The sequence below is a fragment of the Triplophysa dalaica genome, chromosome 14 (genome assembly GCF_015846415.1).
Source record: "Triplophysa dalaica isolate WHDGS20190420 chromosome 14, ASM1584641v1, whole genome shotgun sequence".
Taxonomy (NCBI): domain Eukaryota; kingdom Metazoa; phylum Chordata; class Actinopteri; order Cypriniformes; family Nemacheilidae; genus Triplophysa; species Triplophysa dalaica.
The window spans coordinates 9,832,863-9,851,974 of NC_079555.1; the positions used below are offsets into that span (position 1 = coordinate 9,832,863).

Here is a 19,112-nt window from a genome sequence, read left to right on the forward strand (position 1 = left end):
ATTAACTGATGACATTTTTATGCACTATGTCTCATAATGATATTTCATGAGTTCTTTTGGCCAATCGTTGATCATCTTTTATTTTTTAACTTTGGGTAAAACGCAGAGCTCGTCACTGTCCCTTATTACACAGCCGTCTAATCACAGTGAAGAAGAAGCGGGACAAACACTACCTTGACCAACCATCATACTCAACAATGGAGAAGTTAATATTAATGGTACTGCATTTTCATATTAAGTAATAGTACTAGTAACAAGTAGGCTTAAGGGGCTGTGTCCACCAAAGTTGAGCATTTTTCAACTCTGGGCGCCCAGTCGAACGCCGGTGCTGATGTGGGAAAAACACACCAACTGATGGCTTTTTAAAAAAGCGCGGCGTTACCATTGCAAACAATTGAAAAAACACGCCGGCCTGCGTATATTCTAAATCACAGCTGATTTAGGTTGAACTCGTCTATTCCTAAAGACGCCGATTAGTTTGTTCAGGTGTTTTATATCACAGTTGTGGCTAAATTCGTCAGGAAACTGGATCTCACAGGCCAGAGTTGAGAATCACTGCTCTATAGCCCTCTCAGGTGCCACCAGCTGGTTGTTTTCAGAAGAGCACTTTGGTGGACACGGTTTAATTGATTAATTTATAGGTAAGAATATAGCTTATTAGTCTCTTTTGCATTTATGCAATATAATGAAGCCAATCCAGAGAATGAAGTACAGAGGCTTCCAGCATTACTAGATACGTAATTTGAGTAGCTGTAATTCATATGCGGGGATAATGCTAATTGTGAATGAGCGTGCATGCTTGGTTGTAGATTGTTAGATCACCTCATCTCCTGCTTTTACTGTATCTTGGTTTTCCTGTTCTTTCTTCAGCATCTTGAGCAAGTAGTCCGCTCGCATCTGCAACTGCTTTGCCTGAGGTTTCTTGTTAGGGTCATCTGGAAGAATCTACAAATACGGACAACAAGAAAGTACTTAACGTCAATTACACAGCCAACCCGAGCATCAGAGATCTCTCTTTTTTACCTCCCAGGAATTTTTGAGACATTCATTGCCAAAAACGGACTCTGTACCTTCTCTGAGAGTTTGAGATCAGGGTCGGTCTTAATCAGGTCCCAGTTGCTGTAGCCGTGCTCGAAGATGCCCAATAACAGCTGAGTGTCGTCATTAATATCCCAGTCCACATCAAAATGAGGTGTTTTCACCCGACAGGTCAGCTGAAATCTGGCCATTTAAAAGAAGAAAGTCATTCATAACCATTGCTCATCTTTATGAGAAGTCAAGAAAAACCATCCAATCAAATTCAAGAGCTAGTAATAAACAGCTACTGAATAAGGTCCTACAATAAACAAAGATCACTATAATACAGCCTTGACATTTGTGATCTGGGCTTACTTGCTCCTTTCCGCAGGGTTTGAAGGCACAGATTTATGGAGCGGCTCTAAATCTTCCTCATGCTGGATAATGGACTTTGCATTGACCTGAACCCCAGAGATCTTGATGTTGATGCCTCGTCTTTTCCCAGGTCCTTTAGCTGCAATAAAAGTATTACATACATTAAGAGAAAGTGTCATCTTATATATTATTTTACTTCACACCGCTGTGGTAACAATGACAGACCTTCCACAGGGTTTTCCTTCATGTGTTCCTCGTGCTCTTGTACTGCAGTCACACAGCTGTTGTGCAGCAGTTCTCCCAATCGCTTCAGGTCTGCTATGGATTTATCTACCAGCTCAGAGTCACGGGCAATCGCCTCCAACCTGCAGAAAAACAGCCGTGACCATTTAAGAGTATTGCTTTTTACACCGCATGAAAATAAAGATACGTCGTAAAACAAAGAGGGTCAATACACATGAAGATCATTAATTAAAATTACAAGCCCATGTCTTCGAAAGCCATAAAAACCTTTGTGTGATTAAAATCACAATAATACACGTAAATCTCGGTAAATAAGTAGAAAAAGCCAGAACATATTTTCGAATAACAAGACAAAACTTTATGATTTATTGTTCTTTGTAATAAACTGGTGCATTTCTTACTTCTCAAGCGGTGCTCCAAATTTCTTGTATGCCTTTATGAACCTAAAAGCAAACAAACAAATAAGTGCTTAAACAGTTTAAATATCTCACTTTAATAAGAAACTGGATGTTCTGTTCTATTACCTGCGGATCTCAGCGTCTGTAAATCCCTCGACGTTGTTTTTGCGAGCTCTCGGCCTGCCTCTACGCTTGGGCCGTTTGTCATCCCCGCTGTCATCTGATTCGCTGTCAGACCCTGAGGTTCTCTGCTTCAGTTTTGATCCCACATCACTGTCACTGTCATTAGCTTGTGCCTAAAAACATCATTTCACTGTTTTAACAAACACAATCACCATGTTTTCATGTAGCCTCGCAGGCTGTACTGTACTTGTATCTGTTGGTTTTATGCCCTTAACCAAACAAAAGCAATATTAAAAAAGTGATTTAACTCAATATTTTGCGCTAAAACATCTAAGCGAAAAAATCAAAGCAAGAGTAATGAGCATGTGGTTATTAACGCACGCATTCTTATCGCTGGGGAGTCCACCACGCTGTTAAACTTAATGACTCATTTCCAAAAGCTACGATGCCACATATTTGCACATGTTTTGCTATCCCTGGGGAATGCAGCACTGGGCTATAAAATCTAATGAGTCATTGCGGTCTGTGTAACATATCACAGATCCAGCTTAAGAAGAGAGGATGAGTGTTGAAAAACCACAGGAGTCCTTCACACTGCCCTATCATGTACTTACATTAATAACATATGTGTAAATGTACACTGATTTGGATGTATGTGCTGTGCATATGGTGATGCTAATACATGGATCATCAGGTTATTCTAGAAACTCCTCCTCACCCTCTTGTTGGAGCTCCTACTTCTGGGCAGCATGTAGATGTCTTCCATTTCTTTCTGTTTCTGTTCCTCCTCCGCCTTCTTTCGCTGGTCTTCAGGAATGATGTCATCCCAGTCTCGCACAGGCTTCCCCTCAAGCTCTGGAGTGCTTTCATCCATGGTGAAGTTTGCCACCTGTCAGAAAAACATACCTATTTCACGCTCAGACCAATCAGAAGCCACGGAGAGAATTTTAAGGTTTGATGATTAACAAAACCCTAGAATAGAAATAATCCCGCACTTCATTTGAATATTTCAAGTACAGTACCAGTCAACTCTGGAAAAAGAGAGCGGTTAATGATATTAACCCTTTTTCGTTTTAATTTGTAATCAATATTGCTAAAATAACGTTTGACTTATAGTACTGACTGCAAATGTTTTTAGATGTTTCAGCATCATCTGTGTTTGCATTTGTTGTCCACAAACTCCTTAGTACCTTGAACTGTGACAGAAGCTCATCTGTGGCACTCCCTAATCCCTGGTCACTCTCTCTTGTTTCAGCAAGCCGCAAAATCTCATCGATGTCCATTTCCTGTAACAGAACTTAGGCTCAATACCAACATAGAAAATTCTCCAATGTCTATGACAAATGTGAGGTTAAACCACCTTATGTTTTTGATGATGATACATACCTGTGGTTCTGATTCCTCTCCCTCAGCTTCTTTGAACAAATCCTCTGCTCCAAACTTTAAGATGGCTGTCAACTCTTCTTTATTGAAGGGGTTTGAGCTGGAAAAAGTGAACAAGTAGGTATACATTACTTGTTATATTTTGAGTTGTAAACTCTTTTTGTATCCTCCCGGTCAATGTTTTCCACGTTTAGTTTGGAGGTTCTCACTTTGAATTTCCAGAGTTATTATCCAGTACGGTTCGCCCAGTGGTGTCCATTCTCTGAATGACGAGATGGTCAAGAACCATCTTCTTTTTTGCCCTTTCTATAATGTCCTCTTCCACCGTGCCTTTGGTGACCAGACGATAGATATTCACCTATGCAGGTAATCAAGTACATAAATTGAATTGCATGCATAGACGCTTGCAGTTAATATTCATTTATTTAATATGTTTTTGTATATTAATTGTGTTTAATTCAATTAAAACTACTGAACAGTTATAGATTTATTGTTGAGGTCTACCGGAAGTTAATGTTGTTGCCCCTTAATCCATGCCCCTTAGCTCATCCATACCAATGTGTGGTTAAACATTACATCAAAAGTTTTACATACTTGTTTCTTCTGGCCAATCCTGTGGGCTCTGGCCTGGGCCTGAAGATCATTCTGTGGATTCCAGTCTGAGTCAAAGATGACCACCGTGTCGGCAGAGGCCAGGTTAATTCCAAGCCCTCCTGCACGTGTGGACAGCAGAAAACAGAAGTCCTGAGGAAAACACAGAGACAACAAGTTGGATGATTACATTTTTATCACTGATTAGGCTCAAATTAACTGTATAGAATCACAGGACAGTAACTAAGTGCTTAAGATGATTTAAGGTGATTTTTAAGGTACTACATTGCTTGCTTTTATATGTGCAACATACATTTGCCTTTATGTACCAATCCAATGCAATAATTTAGATTTGAATGGCATTGTCTCTTTCCTATCTCCATAAATTGCTCTAGAACTGCATTTCCCATAGATCATGCATTCCCAGCAATGAGCTCAACTGAGCTCTGACGTAAGGCGTTGATGGACCATCACAACCAAAAACAAATGTCTCAGGACAGTGAAGTTCTGCCCATAAAAACAAACAGCCATGCGGCATATTGCTTCTTACCTCAGAGCCTTCAGCATTAAAGTGATCCAATGCTTGCTTTCTGATCTCTCCCTTGATAGAGCCGTCCAAACGCTGAACATTAAAAAACATAAAAAGACACAGTTAAAGAATGTCAAACCTGGCACCTCAACCAAACTAGGGCACCTCCGGCTAGAAAAGCTTCCACAAATCCCCAAACCCTCCTTAAACCAATATTCCTTTAAAGTGGGAGTGAAGATATTTTGAGAGACCAAAACAACATCGAGATGCTAGCTGTGTGAACGTTTAAACGATCGAAAAATAACCGGTGGATAAAAATAGGACCTTGCTGTCAGTTCATCCCAACTGCAAACCTGACACATGACTCCCTAAATCATTCGGGCCAAATACCAGCCGGCTCGAACACAAGCTACACCTCAAAAACTTACCACAGATCTTAAGCTAGAACAAAAGAGAACCTGCAAATAATTAACTCAAAAAAAAATCTAAGTAAGTTGTATTTTTCTCCATTATACCTGTTAGCACTATTCCTTCAGCACGGTGGTTATCTTAGATCATACCTGGAATTGATATCGTTTGAAAGACAGGTAATCTGCAAGTATGTCCAACATGCGGACCATCTGCGAGAATATGAGAACACGGTTTCCTCTCTCCTTCAGTCGTGTGAGCAGCTTATCCAGAAGAACCAGCTTCCCACTGCCACGCACCACAGCCTGAACATACACCAACCAACATTTTGAAACTAATGTTCTACAAAGACCAAATCACTGTTTTCCAATTTCCCCACATCTCAGTCAGCTGTACCTGCAGCCGCTCTTGTGCCGTTTCAGTCTCACTGTCTTCCGGGTGTTTGATGAGGAAACCATGATTACAGCATTTCTTCAGCTCCATCACGATGTTAAGAAAGCCAGAGGAGCTGCCCCGGTTGCCCTTAGACAAAGCTCTGTAGTTTCTTGTTAGGATCCACCTTAAAAATGTCAGAGGAGCAATGATGAAAGACCTGCATTCCAATTGAAATCTGGAATCTAGATTTGGCTCAATCAAAATATCAAATGCACGAGTCTGCAGACGTGGAAAGTGCTTGAAATTGGATGAAACTGTCCTTACTTGTAGAACTGTTTCTGCTGGGCGGACATGTCAACTCGGAGGATTTGCTCCACTTTAGCAGGCAGGGATTTCTCGACGTCTTTCTTGACACGCCGCAGCAGGAAAGGCTCCAGAACTTTGTGCAGGCTCTGATAGCCGTTGTCCCTGCCTTTACCATGCTCATCCTCAAAATCCTCCCAGGACTCAAACCTGATGGGAAGTCAAGTCAAAAGCATAAATGGCTGCTCTTTCATCATCTAAAGTAAACCTAAAAAGAGCAACCCACCCAGATCTTGGTTCCTGTAACCGTTTAAAATCAAATATGCAACATATTTTTTACATTAATAACATTTTCTAAGCCCTGAACTTTCATGTGTCCACCTACTTTTCAGGCATCAGAAAGTGCAAAAGGGACCACAGCTCCTTGAGTGAGTTCTGCAACGGAGTCCCTGTGATGAGCAGCCTGTGATTGGATCTGAAGTCGATCAGAGTTTTGTACAGAAGCGAGTCATCATTCTTAAGCCGGTGAGCTTCATCAACTCCCAGAAAGGCCCAGTTTATATTCCCCAACACTCCCTGCACACACAAGCAAGATCTTGCTTATTACGCAAAAGATTAAAAAATTAAAACAAAAGTGAATAAAATCCTATCACTTGTCATACCTTATCCTTCAGTAGAATTTCATACGTGGTCAAAAGTGCATTGAACTTGATTCTTTTTGTCTGCTGATGGATCCATTCGTATTCACGGATCTGGTCAACAAGAGATGGTTTTAGCTCAAGATGGCAAAGTAAGAGGTCGTTTCTGTATTTGAGGTTTAATTTTCTGAGCGTGGCTTACTGTCTTTCTGCTTGAGACATCTCCCAGGTAGACAACTACATTCATATCAGGTGCCCAGATATCAAACTCCCTCTGCCAGGAGGTGAGAGTTGACAGGGGAACCACCACCAGGAAGGGCCCATAAAGCTGATGTTGATGGAAAAGGTAAGACAGGAAGGAGATGGTCTGAATGGTCTTACCAAGACCCATTTCATCAGCCAAGATAACACTGTTACACCTGCAGAGACAGAAAAGAAACAATGAAAAGGTTATAAAATGTTCAGCCAAAAATATAATTCTAAGAGGAATCACTTTTACAAAAGCATTATAGAATCAAGTGGTAAAGGGGTTTACAAACATTTTGTGAGCCGAACGCCGTTGACCTAAATTATTCACTAAAAGTACACCCTGACATTTTAAGTAAGTACTTCAATAACTCAATGTCGCATTTGTATGTTTAACTTAAAAACCAATACATTTTAATCTGTTTTTAAGTTTCTTTATGTACGTTTTGTAAGATTATATCAAGTATAACATTTAATATTTGTGCAATGTACAATTACAAGGACAGTGTGTTTAATGTAAAGAACATTAAAGCTTTTACATTTACTTTATAATGAATAATTAACATTTCTTTGCAATTTCTTAGTTTTTGGCCAGAGAGTACAGTATAGAGAGAGAAAATGATGGGATGAGAGAGAGGGGTACAGGACCCAGAAGATGACCACGAGCTTGGATTCAAACTTGGGTAGCCCGCAGTGCATTTTGCGCAACATGTCACAGCATGTTAGCAAATCCAAAAAAAAATGTATCTAAAAAAATGGTCTAAAATCTGATTTTATGCGTTACATACCTGCACCAGGAATGGCCGAGCCAGTTAACTCCATCTAACTGGTAATCCCTGAGTTCAAGGTTTTCATTTCCAATGTAAGTAGGCTGTTTCTTCAGAGGTAAAAACCTTGGCCTCTGTTTCAAAACCTTGGAAATAAAAAGACAACAGGGTTTAAAACATTGTGTGGTGCAAATCACGCTCTCCTGGGGCCAAACAGAAACTGCACCCACAAAACTCCATAGAAAGTCAGCAAGATTTTAACAGAATTGGAACTCCAGTCATTTCCATCCGTGAACAAATAAATACCAGAACTAAAAGACTCTCTTCCTCACCTTACAGTCTTTGGAAGGGATGGTCTTACAGGCATTCCTGGTTTGGAAACTATCAACGCAAGCCTGGAATTTCTTTGTAATTAATGCTCCATCCTCCCAGGTGCACTCGGCATAGGGCAGTCCCATCCACTTACACAAGTACTCGGGCTCACCGGAAGTGCTTTTTTGGGCTGTAGTAAAACATTAGAAATGTATTACTCACAGGACAGAACATCCCCCTGGACTGTGTACATAATTTTTTTTTTGGAAAACTTACGTGAAAAATCTGAGGGTCCTTGTGATTTTCCTGTTCTTGTGGCTGGCAAATGAGAGAAAAGATGCGATGTCATGACACGTTTGTGGTGTTTGTAAAGGTACGATTATTTAATTCTATAACTTATTGACTTACCAATCACCCTCTCTACAATTTGGAATTGCCTGCTCAGGTCATTAGTTAGTTCTTGCTGGCAGTTGTAATACTCTAAATCCTCAGGTGAAGCTCTTTTCATCCTGTGAAAAATAGAAAACTGTAATTTGCAAGTATTTTTCATACGCAAAGTCGGCAGTCAAGCTTTGAGATATTTTTTAAACATCATATAGACATGCATTTGCAGTGTTCCTCACCAAGAATTAAGCTCTTCGTTTTTCCTCTTGAAGTTGTCTAGCTTCTTTATCCCTTTGACCTTCTGCTGCGTGAGAAAGTCCACACTTTCCCAAGTGTTGTGGATGTAGGACCAGCCTTTCCACTTGATGAGGAACTGAGTTTCCCCTTCCTCTTTCTCGGGGTCAAAGTCTGCTCCAGGGTCTCCGTTTTCCTCAACAGCATAAAAGGTTGTGGAAGCCCCAGTAGCTGTAAACAGAGAAAGGTGTTGCTTTGAATCAAATGAACATACTTCATTTAAAATGATGAGGTTATATGGTTCATGCTGTAGGTCAATATTAAACAAATCTTTTAATAGTTCAAGCAACATTTATAAGTATACATTTGTAAGTAGCTGAGGTCTTACCTCCTTTCTTTCCTATCCTGGTCTCAAGAATCTTCTCAATGGTCTCACTGTCATCGTCCTGTTGCTCCTCAGCACCTTCTGCCATTTCAATGAGATCATCCGAGTCCGTCTCAACATCATTCTGATCCTCCTTGTAACTGCAGACACATGCTTTATTATTATTATTCTATTATTTCTATCATTGAGTCACAATACTTTGTGCAAGAAACACACACAGTCACAACTCTTGCTGGTTAAAAACAATCCCCACCTGACTTTAGTTGCTGCTCTGCGCCTTGTTTGTCTTTTTGGAGTATCCTCCTCATCATCATCATCGTCATCATCATCGTCATCATCTTCTTCTTCGGAAGATTCTTGTTTCCTCTGTTTTCGTGCTTTTTGTGACTGCTTGCCTGCAGATGACTTGGTCTGTGGTCTGGAAGACAAAGGCACAAACTATGAAACACTTATTCTACACACTAGGCTACTTGCCTCTCAGTCCCGCATCCGAGATCTTGATCAAATCGTGCCTGATTTGCTAGTGTAGCGATTAATTTGCACGCCTATCAGCCTGACTCATGAGCCGGTGGCCTTGAGACAGCTTTCAGACAAACAAAGCAGTTTAAATGTTCAAATCAGAGCTATTGTTTACATTTACTTATTAAACATTTACCAATGTATAATAAATATTAACATTATTATATTTACCAATGTGGCAAAAATTGGAAGCATGCTTTAGCAAGTAATAATATGAGCAATTATATGAGCAAAAACATTCCACCAATTTCACTCAAAGCTTAGCAATCATTGTTATGGTTTTATTCGCATTGGAAGGTAATAAAACAGCTGGGATTATAATTCATAATGTGCTGTCTGAAGGCCAGGCTTCGCTACACTCTTACCTTCTAGCAGGAAGTCGTCTGGATCTAACTTTTTTCTCTTCCTGCTCACTCTCTGAACTGCTGGCCTCTTCCTCATCATCATCTTCGTCGTCATTTGAGTCATCATCATTCCAGGTTTTACTTTCAACACAGAAATACCAAAGATTGACCTACTTTGCCTCTAATAGCTTCAAACCGCTACTCTACCGAAAGGCTGAAAGCCACTCAGTTCCACCCATTACCCACCACACAGGAAGATCAGCATGCTGTGTGAGGTTAAAATTATTCAGTGAAATGTATTGCAACTATAATCTATTGTATTGAGTTCTATACAAATTGTGTGTAACTGGTTATTTCAAACTAGCTTTACTGTATTTTGATAGTTCTACAATAGGAAGTTAACTGGAAAAAAACTCTTTGTAACTTTTCCACTCCCTTTAAATGAAAATAAGGTCATCAGAACTACAAAATCAAATAAATGTAAGTATAGGAATTGATGAATGAAAACTTTGTTGGATTCTTTGTCGTCACTATCCAGCCGTTTAAAGGTTTTAGTTTTAGACATACATTTTACATAAGAAATATGCACACAATAATTATATTTGTCTTCTTTGATCTTATATACATAATTAAACATTTGAGTAGTCCTAAATAACTAAATGTAAATGTATTGCCTTTATACATGTACAAACACACATAACTATGTAATTGCATGAATTTACTAATTTAGCTGGTTTTATCGGGTATCTACGGTTTTATGATGTAAAATCGAACACACTTCATTAGCGTTTTGTTATTTTTTTTAGCAAAGCAATTGGCTCAAGTTTTCAAATATTCTTGGGTTCACTATTTATGAATATAAGCATGTAGTATGTGTGAAAAAAATTCCAAAATACATTTTACATGAAAACATGAGGGTGAGTTTATGTAGCAAGCAAAACAAAATTACATACAGTCAACATTTATGGGAACGAAAAAAAACACGCTTCTAATAAAATCATAGAAAACGAGCTGAAGATTAATTTTAGTACACTTACTCTTTCTTTTTCTGTCGTGAGCCTTTCCTTTTGGGACTTTCACTTTCTGAACCACTGCTGCCCTAAAAATCCATGAGAATCCATTTTTAATTCATGGCATCTTGCTTTAATCTTAGTAAGCATCCAAATAATTAATTATTAAAATGCAACAAAAAATCTACCAAATGTTTCAACAGTTCAGCTACTACCACACTAGGGGTCAGTGTTGACAATGAAACGTCTGTGCAGCCACCCTACCTCAGCTCCAATGTTGAGGCGGGCAGGCTCTTGTCTGCTGCGACTGGATCTTCTAACACCATACATATCTGGATGTTCTTCCCACATCTATGACCAGTAAGGATGCAGTTATTTTAAATGAATGTATTATTACTTAAATGCTAAATTGTAGAATTGGGATCTCAATGGGGATTGTTTGAAGATTTCCCAAATTTGTATTGATTTTTTTCCAGCACGCTGGCCTATCTTTAGTCCATTACCTTCTTCACATCTGCCAGGTTGTCTTTCTTTTTGACTGGTTTGTCTTTGCCCTGTGCTGAAGACTGGCGAGACTTGGACCCAGTGGATTCACTCTCCGACTCGGAGTGGCTCTCCGAATCTGAGGTACAGTTGGACACGGAACGCCGGGAACGAGGCCTATCACTTCCTTGCTCACTCTCCGACTGACTCCCAGACTCTGACCCAGTGCGGTTTGATTCCTCTGACGCTGAGATGCTACAACATTAAATATGTAGATGTTCAGAAAAAGTTAAACATCTCAGCTGTTTCTAAATCATCTAAGGTGCACAAAGTTTTAATTTCCATAGCCTCTAGAAAGACCCAATGATTCATCTTATTAATAACATCAGCAGGTGACCGTGTAAAAAGGTAAAACAGAGAAAATTAAATGTATGTATGTTTGATGGTGGACGTTTTTTGTTCACCTTGATACAATTTTAGTATTGTTGGGTCACTACTTATGTCTTATGAAAAATCTGGGTCAGGACAACTAACCTAAAGCACTTCATCAACTTACTTTATTTAGTAAATTGGTTACATAGTCAATCTGAATTAAATGTCTTACACCATGCTGTATCAGAAAACTGAAGCAGAATTTCTACAGATGTATAAATTAGGGGTGCAACAACACATTGATCTCACAATTCAATATAAAACACAGAACAGGGTTCACAATACACAATAATATGTTATTTTTATTATAATTTTTGTATTAGTTGTCTGTTGTTGTTATTCTGCTGGAATTTATATGTATAAGGATCCCCTTGAAAATGAGATGGTGCATCTCAATCGGTATATCCATAGAATACATTTGTTGAATGCGAATGATTTATTTTTAAAACAATATCATATGTACATCTAGTTAACAGCACTATCAACTTCTATGTGAGAATTAATTCAAATTAAACAAAATAAAAAGAGAAAAAAATTAAAACTGAGAAAGGAATTAAGCTAAACCATATCAGAGAACTAAATTAAAAACACATATTAAAGTTGAAGCAGGTCACGTGTTGGCTGCTCAACCAATAGGATTAAACAGACGTCATATATTAAACATATCTTCATAATAAAACAACCCATTATCATGATACATTACAGCATGTTACACCCCTAATATAAACTTCAGCAGTATGCTACAGTAACTTTTGACACCAAACCCGTTGAGAATTATTTATTTGACAGCAGTTTTTTTTATTTCACTGCTCAATGTTCAACAGGCACTTTAATATATTTGGATTATTCCATTTATTCAACTTTCATTGCAATTGGATCTACTAAATGGAAACTGATATATTCTCATTAAAAAAAAAAAATATTTGAAAAAAACTGTGAATGTCATTGTTGTCTTTCAAGTACACAATTCTAAATAGTTCAAAAAGTTACATTAAAAAACTTAAGGTGATTATCTTTCAAATGCTCAATTCTTAATCATTTAATAAAGCTGAATATGATTGTTATCTTTTAAATGGCCAAAAAAAAAATCTGTGCATTTGATTATCTTTGTGTGCAATTCTAAATAATTAAAAAAACATTTCTAAAAACTGAATATAAGTGTTCCAGTAGTAATATAATGTTGCTCTCATAGAAACATTTAGACTACACAATGAGATCAGCTAATCTTATGTGACCATATCATCTGCTCCCCTTTGAGTCTAAAACTAGGTGCAATGGCCTCTGTCTGAAACAAGGCACCCCCATCCTCAACTGTAAATGTATCCGACCTTTAAAATAGAAAAAAAATTCTTCCTTACATGGCTAAAAAATGAGCCTTGAAACTACGGTGTGAAATATTAACCATTATAGATACAGCTTTAGTAGAATTCATGTTTTAAATGCTTTGCTCATATAATTTTTTTCGATAGACTGGTATTGCTATGAAAACAATGCAAAGCTGTTCGTGATATCTGGCACATAAGGTCTGACAGAATGCTAGATACAACCCCTTCTGTCATTTGCTAGGCGGAGAGTAAGGCCTGCTGACAAAGCAGTCTCACAGGCCAGACTGTCCTTATATGGTTGATGACATCACATATGGGCAGATCCAACCTCTCAACTGAATTTTCATTGGTTGGTTATTGCTAGGCACAGGAAGGCCCAATGAAACAGCAGAATGAAATCACATGACCTCGCAAGTTACTTCCTGCATCCGCTTCCTGTAGTTCCAAGAACCTTTTATATAATGCAGCAACTAATACAAGCTATGCAGCACAAAGCAAGAGCCATTTTGTGACTTTGAGGACTTTCAGCCATTTAATGAAAGCAGTCTCATACAGTGATGAAACAGAACAGTGTTTTTTATGCGACATTAAACCATGTAAACACTTCAAAGAAAGTACTGGCATCAACCTAAAAATAAAATATCATGCATAACATGTTTTTCAGCCCTTTGTAATGATTAGAAAATGGCTGACTGTACAGCTGAACAGATATTACTTTTACAACAATCCTTCCATTAAGACATAATTTTCTTTTGACCTATGAATGTCAGCATGTTCTTTTGAAGCCATGGCACCATGACAGTTCTAAAAACACAGAAACACTGTTACCGTTACATTTCTACTTCAAAATACAGAAACAGCATATAATAAACCACATTGTTTAAAATGATTTAACAATCTGTTGTTTTACACATGTGCAGGAACTTGGGTAAAATGTGATTTCTTGACAGATACAACCATGATAAAAATAACAATAATAGATCAAAAAACAAGCATTACAGAACTTAGCAACGGTAAAGATTTCTTGTGCACTTTAGTGACACATTGACCACTATGAGATACACAATGATGCTTCAAAATAATTCAGCCTTTACATTAAAAGTCTACCTTTCATTTTGACTGTATAAAGGTGTATAAAACTTTTGAAATAAAATTCTTTTTTCAACTAACATTTTTTTTTAACATTTAAAATGTACTAAATAATAAAATGTGGACTAAAACTGCACCAGTGTTTTTACTCAAATTCCCACTAGAAAACCTCTGAAGAATAATTAGCCTTAACAAATAATACATGTACTAGATTACAAATAATTCTAAATTATTACTTAAGACTGTAATAAATACAACAAAAAAATTAAAACATTTGGAATTAACTATAATTGTAAGTTAAGTGACCATAATAATTTACTTCAATTACTGAATTTTTTGCATAGGGTTTTTAGTTTTGAAATAGATGATTGACTCCTAAACATTTAATATATTAATATGGGCTATAATATAATTAATATTAATGTGAGGTAGCATGACCCATGTCACAGGGGAGTTCTTAATAAATATTTGTTATCTTAAAGCCTAAAGCCAGAGTCATTTATTCACATGCACACCGTTTGACCCCAAAAACAGAAAACTTAAAAATGGGACACCACTTTCTGTAGTTTTTTTTTTTATAAAACAATTGACACCCAAAAGTGATTAACATTTCCTGTAATAAATGTTAGAAATTCAAGTAAAAAGACAATTGTACAGTAAACAATAACACACATTTCTTTGTCAAATCTAAAAAAAAAATCAAATTAAACGAATGTGTGTGCATAGTAAGAATTATTTTAAATAAAATGCAATAAAGTTTAAAACATTTCTAGTGATACATTTCAGTATGACATTTAATAAAAATAACCAAAAAACGAATTGACTCGGTGTCAGGTTGAACAAGTGTGTAAATGACTGCATCAATTTAAAGCCATCAAATACTAAACTGTATCACAACACCTGTAATGTTAAGAGTAAAACTGATAATAATATCATTATCTTTACATAGAATGGTGCAATGCAGCACATAGTAATCAGACAAGGTCATTTCACACAGTCACTTTAAAACTGAAAATATAATAACTCCCAGCAATGCTTAAACCTTAATAAAACACATGGCATCTTAAGTATAAATCTGTGTAAAGTCAATCAGTAAGGCCCATGGGCCTTGCATTAGGTTTTAGAAATGCAAGCAAAATCAGGGTGTGGCTATACATAAATCCCAAGGTCAATGATATGAAACTAGATCATTTCAGACACATTGTGGTTTAAACTTCTGCACAGGTGATCAACCATGCTTGTAAAGGTAAACATTCAAGACAGATGTTAAAAAAGAGAAAAAAATAGTGAAGATCGTACCTGGAAGCATTGCTTTGGGTCGAGCCTTCGTCTTCCTGCTTTTTATTCTTATTCTTCATCATGATTTTGTCTTGATCTTTTTGTTAATGATGCTCTTTTGTCCAGGTAATAACTGTCAAAAGTTTAAAGTGGGATGAACCATCAAGCGAGTCATTCCGCTTTCAAAGGACGGCAAAAAGTCTCGACGTTGAGGAAAAACACGAACGACTTAAGAAAATACTGTAACGTGTATTTACTTTAAGTTATAAAGCATCGGAAATGAAATGACACCTGCTCGATTCTATTCGATGTCATAAAAACCATGTGTCGATAGCATATCAAGCCAACAGATTCACACAGCCACATACATAAATTCCTACTGCGTCATCAGACAAAGGACGATTAAAACAACACGATGAAACACAACGAAATCGACAATAGAAATTAAACAATGTAAACATACCTATTCCATTGACAGGAGGAGGATTGAAGCACTACATTCACATCGGACAAAAAAATGCGATTTGTAACTTAGTCCATTAGAACAAAAAATAAAAATATTCCACAATTCAGGTGAAAATGAAAACCGGAATAATATTGGAAAATAAAAATAGCTGCTATAATCCAAGGATGGCTATTTGAATAGAGAGAGAGAGTGTGAGAGGAGCCCAGCAGAGCGCACTAAAAATGGAGGACCGCAATGGCTGCCAGTACAGGCAGGGAAAACAACGACTGGCCACTCTACGCACGCAGCACAAGGTTTTCGACGAAGCAAAAGTCACAAAATCTACGCATAAACGCCTGCATATTCCGAAACGTAAAATAAAGAACGAATTTGCGCAATAATTAAGTCCCTAGAGGGATCCAAAGTTCACCAAAGTTGAGAAACAAGTCCTATAGAGAGCCCTGCGAGGCTCAACGCTCTCCCCTTCCCAAGGTTCATCCGCCATCTAAAGCTCCTTCCCAGCTCTGAGAGCTTAGCCTTTGATTGACGTTCTCTCCATTTACCCAGGACTCAGGTGATGCACCCAAGTCCCACCCCTTTTATTTTAAAATATAAACGAGCTGCTTTACATTTATTTTAAATGTTAAAGTTACAACAACACTACAAGCATTAGGACAACTGACTAGTGGGCATCAAGATAAATCTTTTTGTGCTTTTTCTTTATGAAACATTTCTGAGCCTTCACTTCCTGCACAGACAGGAAATGAGGCTAGAGGAGCCATTTTGCAGTGTTGGACTACACTGGACACCATTTTAGACCATTTAGTTTTAACCCTTTACGCATGGCTCTGTATGTGTAATTGTATTTCATGTTAACAGGATATTTGAAGATGAATCGAATACTTTGAGGTTGTTTTGTGGTCATTAACTGCCTATTTTATTTAAAGAAATCAGTGGTCGGATTAATGATTGGTGCCATTAAGCCAAAATAATTAGCAAAAGCCTTGTTATTGTAGGGATAAAAACAAGCCAGTTTGGCTAAAGCCAACGAAGAGCCCTAAACCTCGGTTCAATTTAAACATCGACTCGCCACGGTCCAATAGATTGCCGAAAAAATTGAAATTAATTGTTGATAAATGAAGTAGCGAAGCAAAGCAACAAGGAAAGTTTTGTTCAATTAAAATGGAAACAAATTAAACCCGGAATAAGTTGAGATTGGATGTATACAGTAAAGATGTAAATATCTTTAAAAACGTAACGATTTTTTCTTCCAATAAGAGCAAGTCGAAAATGTTCAATCATGAAACTTTTATTTTTCTCATAAAAACAAAATAGCATACTGAAATACAGGCATAGTTTCAACAAAACAATAAAATATGATAGTGAGGTACATGTAAAAGAAAAAATACAAAGATTGCGAATTCTTATGTCACAGCAAATCAGAAATGATAAATCACAAGCAAATCTTTCCTTCCAAATCCAAAAGCAAAATCTGAGCCGCCATCTTCCTCAATAAGCAGTCGTCTCCACTTGACTGTCCAGAATAGGTTCTTTAAATCAAAAAGGAGAAGGGAAAATTTAAACCCCAAACGTATTCGAAGTTACGATGATAGCATTTTATAAAAACTAGCGCATAGCTAGGGACAAAACAATCCGCAACAAAAATTTTGGTTATAAAAATAAATCAAAGCGATTGTCCAGTCCTCTTTCAGGCAGTTCAACTAGTAATTAAAACTCATGGAAGTTTAAGATAATATCAAACCTCACGAGGTAGCTCAATATGCTCAACTGTCATCGGCAATGTCAACGTTAACTGACATGCATAGCTCCACCATAAAAGAAAATGATAGCAAAATGTGTTTTCCACATATGCACATCTGATAATAAAAGCATGCTATCTGCAGATTGTCATAGATGCTTTAACACATGTTTTGTTACATTTACCTACAAATGTATATGGCAATAAAATTGGACAATTTCTAAGTTACATATGAAACAACTCTTTGAAAACTTTCGAAATAAATCATAGTACTTAAGCCACTTTCCAGTTTTTACATTGGTGCTCAAAGTTTCATAACAGCAGCACAACACAATCTCAACGTGCATTACCAAAACAATAAACAATGAATATTTTAAATACTACATTGCTACAACATATGTCTGTCATATGCTAATGTTTTCTGAAGAAATTGGTAATTCGTAGACTGGTATTTTTCCTCTAAGCTTGATGAATTTGTTTAAAAAGCTAAAAACAGTTATTAAAAACTTTGTCAAGTATAGATGTATAGACTGACAAGCAACTTCAATTGTCAAATGTAGTGCATGGATGAAAGCCAAGTAAACAATGAAAATGTTTAAATATGGCCGTCCTCATCATGTTACAACAGCATTATTACAATGTGTAATCTAAGAAAATGTAAAAGATAGGAATGTTTTAAAAAGAGAATTGTACATAGTATCTTGTTGTCATTCAAGAACCTTTGGCCTCCAAGACTTGAGTGCCTCCAAGAGGTCATCAAGTTATGTTAAACCACTACAGAAATTGGGATGCAGAAAATGCTGGGACACAGGGAAAATGCGCCATTCTAGTGCATATATGGCATGAAACAACAAATGAGACCTTCAAAGTGGATGCTAACAAGATAGGACCCCCAAGGTATGTCTTAAAAGCAAAATGTTTGAAAAGTGTCTCTTAAAAAAATGGTATTGAATTGAAAATGAAAGTCACTTCATTCTCAGTGAACATGTCCTTTTTTACTCCATGGAAAAGTGAATAAACTGACTCAACAGTATGTAATAAGAGTTGACCGAATTAACCAAGAAATAAGTATGAACTGGAATTGGAATCCGTTATCCTCATTTGTCATCCAAATGTTATTGTACAATAATTAGAAGGCTGCTCGAATTGGACAGCTCCAAAGATGAGAATATGGGCTCATGCACTGGATGAGGCTCACTATTTTGAATTAAGTGGCAAAAACCTTGGTTGTCCGTTTCCTTTGAGGCTAAAGTAGTGGTTCTCCATTCTGATAAAAAAATGGTTGCGCCGACATCACTCAGGTAAAGAGAAACTTCAGCGTACTCCAGTAAATGCATCAAACGCACAAGTGAGAATCAAGAATTCATTTGGCGAATGAAGCAAATGAAAACTAAAGAAGAGGCCAATGGTGGCATAGAATCTAGAAAGATGTAGAATCTAGGAAGTTTTCAACAGAACAAGATCCAACGATGACAGCACCCAAGAATGATCAGGTACCCAAGGAAAGGAAATGTATGGTCAATCCAGAGCAGAACATGGAGGCTTTCCCAGCTTAGAAAGGAAGCTGTATTAATAAGTATTCCATTCCTCTGAGGTTTGAATTTCATTTCAGACACTGAAAGTTTTTCATTTTCAGCAAAATCAAAAAGAACTGCATCAATTCCAAAATTGTATTGGACAAAATGTTATTTCTTTGGCTGTGTACACGGCTTCAAAT

At 37.3% G+C, this 19,112-nt stretch overlaps 1 protein-coding gene across 2 annotated transcripts in view; it reads right to left on the bottom strand.

Annotated features, from left to right (window-relative positions):
- The window catches only part of chd2 (chromodomain helicase DNA binding protein 2), a 28,501-nt gene that overhangs the window by 4,838 nt on the left and 4,551 nt on the right, over positions 1 to 19,112 (bottom strand). Inside the window, exons 5-35 of one of the 2 annotated variants that reach the window (XM_056766144.1) lie at positions 15,655 to 17,186; positions 15,213 to 15,324; positions 11,088 to 11,322; positions 10,849 to 10,935; positions 10,612 to 10,673; positions 9,596 to 9,715; positions 8,965 to 9,129; positions 8,715 to 8,851; positions 8,332 to 8,557; positions 8,117 to 8,217; positions 7,985 to 8,026; positions 7,729 to 7,898; positions 7,418 to 7,542; positions 6,586 to 6,802; positions 6,408 to 6,497; positions 6,131 to 6,321; positions 5,767 to 5,955; positions 5,464 to 5,626; positions 5,220 to 5,372; positions 4,681 to 4,752; positions 4,134 to 4,283; positions 3,749 to 3,897; positions 3,543 to 3,639; positions 3,347 to 3,442; positions 2,875 to 3,045; positions 2,160 to 2,329; positions 2,037 to 2,078; positions 1,618 to 1,757; positions 1,393 to 1,531; positions 1,071 to 1,221; positions 823 to 945 (exon numbers count right to left, since the gene is read on the bottom strand). In XM_056766144.1, the coding sequence (XP_056622122.1) occupies positions 823 to 945; positions 1,071 to 1,221; positions 1,393 to 1,531; positions 1,618 to 1,757; positions 2,037 to 2,078; positions 2,160 to 2,329; positions 2,875 to 3,045; positions 3,347 to 3,442; positions 3,543 to 3,639; positions 3,749 to 3,897; positions 4,134 to 4,283; positions 4,681 to 4,752; positions 5,220 to 5,372; positions 5,464 to 5,626; positions 5,767 to 5,955; positions 6,131 to 6,321; positions 6,408 to 6,497; positions 6,586 to 6,802; positions 7,418 to 7,542; positions 7,729 to 7,898; positions 7,985 to 8,026; positions 8,117 to 8,217; positions 8,332 to 8,557; positions 8,715 to 8,851; positions 8,965 to 9,129; positions 9,596 to 9,715; positions 10,612 to 10,673; positions 10,849 to 10,935; positions 11,088 to 11,322; positions 15,213 to 15,274 (4,035 nt within the window). In that variant the 5' untranslated portion in view covers positions 15,275 to 15,324; positions 15,655 to 17,186. Of the gene's footprint in view, positions 1 to 822; positions 946 to 1,070; positions 1,222 to 1,392; positions 1,532 to 1,617; positions 1,758 to 2,036; positions 2,079 to 2,159; positions 2,330 to 2,874; positions 3,046 to 3,346; positions 3,443 to 3,542; positions 3,640 to 3,748; positions 3,898 to 4,133; positions 4,284 to 4,680; positions 4,753 to 5,219; positions 5,373 to 5,463; positions 5,627 to 5,766; positions 5,956 to 6,130; positions 6,322 to 6,407; positions 6,498 to 6,585; positions 6,803 to 7,417; positions 7,543 to 7,728; positions 7,899 to 7,984; positions 8,027 to 8,116; positions 8,218 to 8,331; positions 8,558 to 8,714; positions 8,852 to 8,964; positions 9,130 to 9,595; positions 9,716 to 10,611; positions 10,674 to 10,848; positions 10,936 to 11,087; positions 11,323 to 15,212; positions 17,187 to 19,112 lie in introns of both variants that reach the window. The other variant, XM_056766145.1, reaches the window with a different exon arrangement.